The following is a 12,049-nucleotide window of genomic DNA, read 5'->3' as shown; positions in this document are numbered from 1 at the left end:
CTCTTCTGCCCCTCTCCAAAGACCCAGTTATAATGAAGAAAGTCTAAATACTGTAAGCCACCATTTTAAAAGCAGCTGTTGAATATGCATCATTAGTTACGTTCTACCTAGCTTTTGCACATACAAGATTCTCTACATCCATATAAGGTAGCAAAATACATTGTTCTCTCCTGTTGTAATTAAAATCCTAAATACAAGGATCACATGCTGTGCATAACAGAATGAACATGAGCAGTTTTTTTTTTAAATATAAAATTTACTTCAATAACCTGATCATGAAAGTGTGATGGATAACTCTGTATTCTCTTCACTGAGCGTACACACAGAAATTTTGGAAGTTCCCTTTAACTTTATTTCATGCTCTTTTATTTAAGGATCTTTACAAATTCAAGTCCTAAATACAGGTTATTGTACATATTTTGATATTATAAAAGGAATTTAAACAAACACGGACAAGAACCGTGTTTCATATTCCAAGGCAAACTGTTTGCCAAGAGTCAGACTTCCCATATGCAATATTCAAGTACAGTAACACCTATAGAGCAAAGTTGTACAAGAGACGTCAGCCCCTAGTATATTATGAAATGTGAACAAAGCCAAGCACTTTCAATCATGCAGGCAGTATAATTATTACAGTATAATTTGAGTTTATAATTGTTATTGCTGCAGAGACTCTGTATCTAATTCTGCTTCCACTGAAATCAATGGGGGAACTCCAATCAACTGCATGGTGCGGGATCAAGCCCAGCATGTGTAATGGTGAAAAGCATTTCCTTACATCATTTTTAAATGTGTTTCCTTTTAATTTAATTGAATGTCCTTTATTCTTCTATCTTTAGAAAAGGTTTAGACATCTGTATGTATGACATCCACAGCTACGTAAGAGAGGCTTTAGAACGTGAGGAAAATTGAACACTAATGTCTCAGGGCATAAGAATATATGGCAAGAATGGGGAGAAACTTCCCCTATAGGCAAGTTATTTCATAATTATTAACCACACAATTTCTTGTGCCCTCCTCCGATACGAGTCAGTTTCAGAGACAAGATGCAGCGATCGATGAACAAGTGGTCAGAGCCAGTATGGAAATTTCTAAAGTTGAACAATGGCTGGTCACTCTCCTTTTCTCTGTTCCAAATTCTGAGAGAAGTCTCTTGGAGAGAAGAGCCACTTTGTTTAAAAAACAAGATTTTGGCCTCTTTGTGAACTGACTTTCTGCAAACCAGATCATCATCTGGGAATTTGGGTTGTGCTCCCTCATTACACTGCTGAAGTAGCTCCACTCCATGGCTCTGATCCCCTCCTACCAACAAATCTCCCCTCTCTACCAGGTCACTGAGAAAACTTCACTGGCCTGAAATACTAACTCAAAAAACTGATACCTCAAACATATCACTAGATTAACAAAAACTACAGGTATGTCCAACACTCAGATGGGGATTCTAGACAGGTGGGCCTATCAATAAAGACAGGGTTCTGATGTCACTGCAGGATCAAGCAGATGCTGGTCAACTGGAAGGAGGTACTTAAACTATAAATACCTGCTGCAGCAGCAACAAATGGTACAGAGACAATTAGTGAGAGTGAGTCACTTGTACAGAATGTCCCACTTCAAATTTGCTCTAGTGTGAAAGCCCTTTTTGAAAAGTCAGATATTCTACTGGATCACATTTCATTTCAGCTGAGGTCAAAAGACAGTTTTGGCTATGGACAACAGCAGAATCAAACAAACAGCACTGAAATGAACATACATTCATTAACAATAAAACTACACTGGCAGCAGGTCATAATAAATAGGGTCCTTCACAATAACACAGCTCTAAATGGAGACAGCACTTTTCAGGGGCTCCCCCCTCACCCCCTTGTCCTCACACTTCAATTTTGTTTGCATGACGAACACAACATTTCTCTACCAGCTTTATCCTTTCTAATTCAGAAAAGATTGATTTCTCTTGGTCTTTGGAATGGTGCTTGAATCTGAACCAGCTTTCTTCACTTCCTTGTTCCTGATTCATCATCAATCATGTCAGTACAGCTCCAAGAATAGAGTTTATACAGTAAGACTTACTTGTTCTAGGTAGTATCTTTCATATAAAGTGTCTCAAAATAATTTTAAGAAGAGTTATATAATACAATTCAGCCATCATGCCAGAGAGAGTAAAATTAAAAGGAACAGACAAGGGCAAACAAATATATTCAAGGAGAAATATAAGAAGGCTGTTCCAAATGCAGGAGATGTGAAGGACAGTTCCCTACAGTAACCACACTGTCAGAAGCGACAGAGGAGCCCAGTGCTAGATGAGCAGAAGGAACTTGGATGGGGAGAGTGGAAAAACAAGGTGTGAAACACGCAGAAGTAAGTCCAGAGTGTTTTATAAATCAAAGACAACAACTATGAACTGGATTCTGAAATGGGAAGTCAGTGAAATTGTTTGAGAATGGGGCTGATTTGATAATTCTTTGTATACCTGAGAAAAACAGTGCAACATTACATAAATGCAGAAGTTTGCGGAACTGGAACTTGGGGAGACTACCAAGAAGAAACATGCAGTACAGCATACAGAAGATGAAGGCATGCACAAGGATTTCAGCAGAGTTAAACTGAAAGAAGCAGCACATTCAAAATCTTGACAGCATTGGTGTAAGGAACAGATATGAGATGTGGTGATGGAGAATTACACCAAGAGTAGTACAATAGGAGCAAATGAAAGTTCTGAGCAGGGACAGCCACACCCAAAGTAAAGTCCCCAAAGCCTTGGGGATTTAATTTCCAATGATATTTCTTTCTTGCTGTTAATTAATTAGTGATGGCTCTCCAACTCCTTACAGGACTTCAAGTCTGCAGCTTCTGGGCCCACTCCCACTGATCTCCTTAGTTCCAGCACCTGCTCTTAAAGAAGCAACAGGTGAGAGGATGCTGTGATCCTGATCCCCCTTTCCATCCTGTGAAAAGAATAGGTTGGCCTGTGTCTAAGCTAGGATTTAAAGGTATGTTAGCACCTATTAGCCAATACATTCTAAGAACCTAACGAAGAAAGGCAATGTATACTTCAAGACGTTAAGGTTTGATTCAAACAGCTAAGCAGAAGTAAACATTAGACTGCCTTAGCTAAGTGTAGACAAAAGTAACATGTGCTTCCGCTTAGCTGTTCAAGTTAAACCTTAACATGTGTTGAAGTACATATTGCCTTTCTTCATTAGGTTCTTAGAACTTATTAGCCAATACATTCTAACACACCTTTAAATCCTAGTCTAGACAAAGGCAAAGAAGTTACTCCATTCTCTGTCTTCTCTGTCGTTCTGGGAAAGTGCTGGCTTTCTCCTCAAGAAGAACAAGCAGCATGCGGACTGGTCTGATCCTTCTCTCCCCATCACCTCAACAGAAAGGGACAGCAGAACCCAAGCCCCACTCAGAAGACCATAATTTCTACTCACTCTGGGAAGGATTAATGCAGGTATTCTGCTATTTTAGATCACGTATACCTAACATAGAAGGGATGTACTGTAAGAAGTTATGCTTAGGAACATACCAGTACTGGACACAGAATACAGTTGTGTAGCGTCAACACAATTCCACACTTCCAACCTTATGTATGTGCATGTTGAACCTTTAAGGTATTTTTTTGCTACAATACGGTTACTGTAGGCAGATTACAACCTGATCCTGCAAGTAGGGTTGCCAACTTTCTAATTGCAGAAAACCAAACACCCTTGCCCCACTCCCTCTCTAAGGCCCAAGGGTGCGGGAGGGGTTGAGGTCTGTCTGGGGGTGCAGGCTCTGGGGTGGGGCTGGGGATGAGGGATTTGGGGTGCAGGAGGGGGCTCCACGCTGGGGAAGGGCAGTGGGGTATGGGAGGGGATATGGGCTCTGGGCTGGGGGTGCGGACTGCAGGGTGGGGCCAGAAATGAAGGGTTCGGGGAATGGAATGGGGATCTAGGCTTGGCAGGTGGCTGAGGTGTGGGAGGTGGTGAGGGCTCTGGCAATCCGACCTGCAAGGTGAAAGTATCATAGCACAATCAGCTCCATTAGGGGGTGGGGGAAGGGGACACAGAATGGAACCCTTAGTGCCACCTGTGAAAGACATGGAGCAGCAGCATAATAAGTTATGAATACTGTATGCTGACTTGGTTACTGGGATGTTTACTGTATGAATACAGTGGTTAGTTTAATAACGTGCGGTAAGGAAACAATGGCCCATGACAAGCCACCCAAGGTAAAAACTGGAGGATTGTTATGAGACAGTGGAAAAGCTATATTGGCTCTGAGGAGTCTGATTCGATCTCTTGCTGAGCTTACCAGACCGGTTTGGTCCAGATGGATAAAAGCACAAGAACTGATAGTAATTAAGATTCTGGCTGGAGAGAGAGACAGAGAGAGAGAGAGAGAGAGAGAGAGAGAGAGACTGACACACACACACTCACTCTCTCTCTCCCCCCCTCCCTTCTTCTCCCCCTGGGTAAGGCAGTTGTTGGAAAGATGTTGGAGGGGAACAGACTGACATCCAGGACCCTCTGGGGTGTCTGAAGAAACTAGACCTGACTAGGCTACCATCAAGGAACGGTAAGTCTACAATTAAGATAGTTCATGAGCTTGTCTATTTGCTGTTTTTTTCATTTTTTCTAATTGTTTAATTTCAACAGTGAAACAAAGCAATGTTTTGATTTGTCAGAAGGCTGTCTTGTCACTATAGGCAGCACTGGTCACAGACTTCTGAAGGGAAGAACTGTAGGTGCCAAACCCAGCTGGACCTGCAGGGTAAGCATGGCTGATAGGGTAGCTCAGGCCAAACTGAGTAGGAGTGGGAGAATTGCAGAATGCCACCCAAAGAGAGGTAAAGGCATCAGGCCTGATAGCTGAGGGGGTGCACTCAGAGACAGAAGGCAAGCGAGGTGCAATTAGCCCTGTAACCCTGCCAGTAATGTTTATTTCTACTTGCTTTAGCTCAAGAAACGAAATATTAGGTTTTCTGGTAGCAGAGAATTATTATTAGAATGTCTGATGCTAGATTTTAGAATGTAGAAACTTTAAAAATCCCCTAAATCTCTATGTATAACCTTAAGAGGGACTCAGTCAAGTTGAAATCTAGTCCATTTAAAAAAAAAAAAAAAAAACACACACCTTAAAGCAGGTTCAAGTTTCACATGTCCGAGTCTCCCTGCTAAGTTTGAGATTTTTCCATAGCATTTTTCTTTTCTTCTTCCAAAATGTACCTTTCTTCCCTGTGGCATGTGAAAGGCCCATGCAAACAACAAGGGAAGTTATGTGACTACACAAACAAAACAGTGAAGTTGACTGTACACAAAGTAAGAGGCCATAAAAATAAAGAAAATATGTATACATCTTCAGTAACACTAATTTAAGTTGTTACATGGAACTAGAAAAGGTTAAAAGAATTTTACATGAAAGTGTGATGTTTAAAATGACAGTCTGACATTTTGCTATTAACTGCCGATTCTTTTTCTAATGTTTCTACGTATTGTGGAAAGTTTTTTTTGAGGTGAAACTCTAGTGTGTATAGAACAAGAAGAGGAGTGCCCACCACAAGGACCTTTCAGGAATAGCACAAAGGTGCTCATCAACAGCGCAGTGTAGATAGCTGGGCTCCGGCTCGAGCCAGGGTCTGGAACCCTCCCCCATTCACAGAGCCCTGCCCCTACTCAGGTAGGTCTGCCTTTCAGTAGCAGGGAGGCACAGCTAGCTACAGCAGCAGCTGTACTGCTTCTAAAAGCAGTTAGGCAAAGGAGGTTTGGGAAGGGAAGAGACTGAGAAAGGAACACCTGTGCCACTCACTAGGGATACGGAGTAACTTTGGATAGTAGCAACTGAGCAGAAATCCCCTCCACTCCCAAAGATGGAAGTGATATTGGGAAGGGGTGGGGGGCAAAAGAAAGTCACCAGTGACCCTCCTTCCCCTCCAGGATCTGCAGCAGCCTGGGATCAGTGAATGGCCCATCTTGATGATCACTTTAGATAAGCTATTATCAGCAGGAGAGTGGGGTGGGAGGAGGTATTGTTTCATGGTGTCTGTGTATATAATAATGTATTCTGCAATTTCCACAGTATGCATCCGATGAAGTGAGCTGTAGCTCACGAAAGCTCATGCTCAAATAAATCGGTTAGTCTCTAAGGTGCCACAAGTCCTCCTTTTCTTTTTGCGAATACAGACTAACACGGCTGTTACTCTGAAACCTGAGAGGAATCTAGTGAGAGGGGAAGGAAAAAGGAGGGTGATAAGGAGAAGCAGTTCCCAGAAGCTTAGCAGAGAATGAAGCCAGCTCTGAGTGCTAAGCTGCCTGCAGAGCTGGCCCATCTTTTCTCCCCCTCCTTATGACCAATTTGCTTTTCTACTTGGATGGAGGGACAGAAGAGAAACAGGGCATTTCCATCTAGTCCTCTCTTCCCAGCTCTAGCTTGGGGTGGACGAATATCTTTGATCCACAAGGCTTTAATTTGGCACAAGGCCCCTCTGCTGGAGAAGTCAGGGACTGGGCGACGGGATGGATCACTTGATGATTACCTGTTCTGTTCATTCCCTATGGGGCACCTGGCATTGGCCAGTGTCGGAAGACAGGATACTGGGCAAGGTGGACCTTTGGTCCGACCCAGTAGGGCCATTCTCATGTTCTTAAGTCAAAAGAATTCCAAAGGAAGACTGGGGCTCATTTTCAGTCAGGTACTAGAATACTAGGGAAATGGCAGTGCAAGCTGCAGTTCACCTCCAAAAGTTCTGGAACCTTTTCATAACCCTGAGATAGACATCTGAGGTACAATACCAGCAGCCATGTCAGACTTTAGGTTAAAATATGCTCCTTCGTCTTACAGATTTTTACACAGCTAATATGAACTTCTACAGCAAGTTAACAAGTTGCAAAGGGAACTTTCTAAAAGTCACAGAAACCATGAGGAGAAGCAGCGGGTTTTTTTACCCACAAAAGCTTATGCCCAAATAAATCTGTTAGTCTTAAGGTGCCACAAGACTCCTCGTTGTTTTTGTGGATACTAACACGGCCACCCTTCTGATACATGACATCATTTAAAAGTCACAGTTCAACTGGTGGTACCAATGTTACTATACCAGAGAATTTCTATATGATTTTTAATTTTATATAGTTTAAAGATCCCAAAGTAATGTTAATTAGAAGGCCTTTCCTTTCTCTGTGAGCTGTTTGCAAGGCCAAACTGCTCAGCACATCCTGGGACAGAGAGTTTGTTCTCAGAAGAGATAAGACTTTGCAAAACCAACTGTTCCTCAGAACAGCACACAGAGACTCCCACCCTTCTTACCTTCTTTATCTTACTTGTTATATATGCTATATGGTAAGGGGGTTAAGCAGTTTCCTTACACCCTAAGAGTTGTTAAAGTTAGAAGCAATATATGTTGAAATAAAGCTCGAAAATGCGTGTGAATGGATGTTGTGTGTAAACAGAAGATGAATGGTTAGGAGTGCCAGCCTAAGAGTTACCACTTCAGTATCAATTGGCCGAAGAATGACCCCCAGAGGGCAGACTGGAATCCACCAACAGCTTCAAGGATTGGAGAATCGAAGAACAAGATAACATCTGGCAGCATGGAGCCGTCAGGGATGTGTCATCTGCTGATTGATTGAGCAACAGCAGGATGAAGCCACCTCCACAGACAGGGCCGGCTCTAGGATTTTTGCCGCCCCAAGCAAAAAAAATTTTGGCCGCCCCCGCTTTTTTTCCCATGCCTCCCCACCCCCGGCTCCACCCCAACTCTGCTCCTTCCCAACCCCTTCCCCAAATCCCCAGCACCGCCTCCTCCCCAGGGTGTGCCGCATTTTCCCCCTGCCCATTGCTTCCTGCGGCTCCCCCTGCCCTAGCTCACCTCTGCTCCGCCTGCTCCCCTGAACATGTCGCCGCTCCGCTTCTCCCCCCTCCCTCTCAGGCGAAGGAGAGGCAGCTCGTTCAGGGGAGCAGCCAGAGCAGAGGGGAGTGGGGGGGGGGCCCCACAGGAAGTAATGTGGGGGATTTAGAGGAACTGCTCCCCGCCCCAGCTCACCTCCACTCCACCACCGCCGCCTCCCCTGAGCGCGCTGCCGCTCAGCTTCTCCTCCCTCCCTCCCAGGCGAGGGAGAGGCAGCACGTTCAGGGGAGCAGGCGGAGCGAAGGTGAGTGGGGGGGGACCACAGGAAGTAACGGGGGGAGGAGGGTAGAGGAACCACTCCCCACCCCAGGTCACCTCCGCTCCACCACTGCCACCTCTCCCGAGCGTGCCGCCGCTCAGCTTCTCCTCCCTCCCTCCCTCCCAGGCTTGCTGTGCAAAACAGCTGTTTCGCGTGCGGCAAGCCTGGGAGGGAGGGGGGAGAAGTAGAGTGGCGGTGACGCACTCAGGGGAGCGGGCGGAGGCAAGCTGGGGAGCATTTCTAGGGGCGGCATGGCCGGCGCTGGAATGCCGCCCCTAGAAACGTGCCTCCCCAAGCACCTGCTTGTTTTGCTGGTGCCTAGAGACGGCCCTGTCCACAGACTAGCATAGGAATAAACTCCTATAAAAACAGACCCTAAAGACTAAGAACTTTGAGTCTGGTTCTACAACTGCCCTCCAGGACCATCGGATGCGCATCCGACAAAGACTCGGCTCCACCCTCATGCCCAGGTTACCTGGCCAGTAACTTGGCATGAGCAACCTCTAGGCTGGTAACTGTAACAACTTTGCAGAACCTGTAAGTGTATGTGTGTAGGAGTGAATAGGATGTAGTAAATATGACTGTTTACTTGCGTTGCCTCTTTTGGTATTTTGTGTGAGTACATAGGATAGAATGTTTATGATTACTTGTTTACTATGCCTCTTTTTGTATTCACAATAAACGTGGCATTTTAAAAGATCTTGTTGGGTTTTGTTTTATTGGTATAACACCAGAAAGTATTAGGTGTGGAATTGGAGGAACATGCACTGACTGACTTTCTTGGAAGATGAGCTGGTGAAATAGTTATTTTTTAACTAGTTCTAATAGTAAACTCCAGCATCACCTCTTCCCCCAAGAGAATCTCAAACTCCTCTTAAAACCAGGGAAATTGTGACTTAAAATACTGCTTCTGTTCCAAGAGAAGAAGAGATGAACACAGCCTGCAGGAGGGTCGAAACCTCACAGTAATACACCATTCCCATTTACAAATCTCCATTTCATTATTTAACTCTTTCAGCACTATAGAAAGAGTAAGAAGAAACTAAAAATGTACATGTACAAAATGATCTACAGCTATTGAAAATGTGAGTCATGTATTACATTAACCACTCATATACTAAAATAAAATATTACTTCATAAGAGATATTAAGACACAGAAATTAGAGATGAAAAAGACCTAATAGATCATATTTTGGCCATCCAAGTATCTGTAGAACCGTTCCTTGTCTAGAGTGCTTTGTCCAGTCTAGGTTTAAATGGCACCCTTCCCTGGGAGAATATTTCACAATCTACTAAAGCTTGCTATTAGGAAAATATATACAAAATTAGAAAGTAAACTTGCAACTACCAAGGCCACAATCAACAAAGCACCAAGGTCATCCATGCTCCTTGCATCTATAGGGAACATATTTGGAAGATGAATTATCTACAGATGCTTAAAAACAAGTACAAATGCTTAGACCAGTGGTTCCCAAACTTGTTCCGCCACTTGTGCAGGGAAAGCCCCTGGCGGGCTGGGCCAGTTTGTTTACCTGCCGCATTCGCAGGTTCGGCTGATCATGGCTCCCAGTAGGCATGGTTTGCTGCTCCAGGCCAATGGGAGCTGCTGGAAGCAGCTTGGGAACCACTGGCTTAGACTGATTCATCTGGTGTTAGTTCTCTTCCTTTAACATTGCAGCAGAAGCAGCTAGGGGAAAACCAATACAATCCTGCAGCATATACTTATACAGTACAGTGTATCTTTGCCACATTACATTCAACATTAAATTGTCATTCAGCCAGGACACTCCACTTTTTAGACTTCTCATTTAATACAACTTCAAAGTACATTTCTAACCTCCAGAGTGACCACAGCCCTCAGAAAGGTCCAGATTCACTGAGCTGTGACAGTGAAGCAGTTTTTTTTTCTTTCTATCTCATTCATTACAAGCAATAATGCGAGTTTTGCAGGCCAAATTGTGTCTTCTGATACATCTGTACAACCAGCTTTCAAATTATGCCCTCACAAACACCTGTGCAACCCCGTTAGCTGAGGGAATAATTTGTTCTGCAGAACCACTATTCTTGGCAGCGATGAATGATTAAAAAAACCCAAAACAAAACCTAACTTGATTTTCAGAGCCCAGAGCAACCTTACAGGGCTAAAAGTTAGGAAAAAAAAGATTTTTACTTGGAAACTGAGCAAATCTGTATGGAAATCCGTGAGACACAAGTATGGAACTTCATAATACCATTTCCACATGGCCATTCTTTAAGCTAGATCCACAGTTTTAAAATCATACAGTAATTAGCATCCTACCAATTTCCCTAGTTTCTTTTGAAAACAGATTAAGAAGGTCTAAGAATAGAAACCAAAATAAATAGAACTGCACTTGCTGTAGTTTCAACAAAACAAAGCTACAACACAAAACTAGAAATATCATTAATTAAATACTAGGATTTTTAAAAGCAATAATTAATGGTGATGGCTCCATTTATTTCTAGTCATCATATTTGTATTAAAATCTATTTGAATTTAGATCTTTCAGAAACACTTATTCTTTTCAAAGTGACTGTCCACTGCCCCCAACTAGAAAAGTTACAAACTTTTCTATTTTTTACTGCCATCATTCTCTGGTTGTACCCAGAATTAATGACAGTGCACCTTTGACAATCCCAACTCCGGCTGACATTCCCTGCCCATCACAGATTTATCTCCCTTCAATACCCACAGGCTGGCATTGCCCCCAAGTCCACACAGATCTCCTCTCCCTCCCAAGTGGCATCCTGGCACTAGAGCCCAGCACAGCGCTGCTGCGGTGATAACCTCCTGACGCGTTGAGGGGTAAGGGGCATAATATTCAAAACCACTCAACGGTGCTGTTGTGATAGTAAATAACCCTGTGATGTGGTAAGTGCGGGCTTCTCTGTGGTGAGCATGATTACATATCACTGAAAACCAAACCAAGGCACCAACTCTAACCTTCGCCTCGTCCCCCCACCAGCCCGGCGCTGCTCCGCCCCATGCTCACCCCGCAGTGCCAACCTCCCCCAAGCTCACCCACACTTCCGAGCCCCTCGTCCCAGCACCACATCACCCCCTGCACGCTGGGCAGCAGCTCCCCCCGGCAGAAGGCTGGCACTGCCCTGTCCCGCCCCGCCAGCAACTGCAGCCCTGTCCCCTCTCCCCCGGCAGCGTGCAGCGCCGTGCACCAGCGCGGGCTCGCCCCGCAGCCCCTCACCCTCGCCGAGCAGGTCGAAGAGCACCAGCAGCAGAGGCAGCACGGCGCCCACCTGGCCGGCGCACGCGCTGGCCGACACCATGGCGATACGGCCACGCGCGCCCTAACCCCCCGCACGACTGCGGACCCCGCCACGCGCCTCTGGCAGGGCTCTCAGCGCGGTTCCACTTCCAAGTTCGGTGGGGTGGGTCGTGGGCGCCTCCGATTGGCCGCGCCGCCGCCTGCCCGGCCCCCTTCTAGGGAAACGTGGAGAGCCCGCGGACTAGTGTCAGGCGCCGCTCCCCTGACGGTACTGCGCTTGCGCGCCAGGCGTGACCCGAGCATGCGCAGGACCCACAGTTGAGGCTGCTGCCCCACCTTTGCCCTCTCCCGACAAGAGAATGTGCTCGTTCCTCGTGGGTGGGTAGCAGGGGCGGAATGAATGGGGACGTGTGAGGGGCAGTACGTGGGGGAGAGTAGGGCAGGGGGAGCAGGAGCGAGAGGCTTGTGCATGTGCTTAGTGTGTCCATGCTTTGCAGCCTGCCCAGGGACGACTCGTTAAAGCCTCAATCTGGTCCAAAACTTTAGCTCAGAGGTACTCAGTCTTTCTTGGGCCAGGACCCATAGAAAGGGGGGGAAATCATCCTGAGACACCCACTATATCCTACAGTCATTTGAGTGGACAGGATTGTGGGATTTGGGTC

At 45.4% G+C, this 12,049-nt stretch overlaps 1 protein-coding gene across 3 annotated transcripts in view; it reads right to left on the bottom strand.

Annotated features, from left to right (window-relative positions):
• Positions 1-11,655, bottom strand: part of DNAJC3 (DnaJ heat shock protein family (Hsp40) member C3) — a 71,521-nt gene extending 59,866 nt beyond the window's left edge. Inside the window, exon 1 of one of the 3 annotated variants that reach the window (XM_074962688.1) lies at positions 11,367-11,655. In XM_074962688.1, the coding sequence (XP_074818789.1) occupies positions 11,367-11,448 (82 nt within the window). In that variant the 5' untranslated portion in view covers positions 11,449-11,655. The remainder of the gene's footprint in view (positions 1-11,366) is intronic. The other 2 variants (XM_074962697.1, XM_074962707.1) reach the window with 2 other exon arrangements.
• Between the last annotated feature and the right edge of the window lie 394 nt (positions 11,656-12,049).

Source organism: Natator depressus, chromosome 1, assembly GCF_965152275.1.
Source record: "Natator depressus isolate rNatDep1 chromosome 1, rNatDep2.hap1, whole genome shotgun sequence".
Lineage (NCBI taxonomy): Eukaryota > Metazoa > Chordata > Testudines > Cheloniidae > Natator > Natator depressus.
Note: the sequence above shows the minus strand (reverse complement) of the source record. Positions and strands in the feature narration are given on the sequence as shown.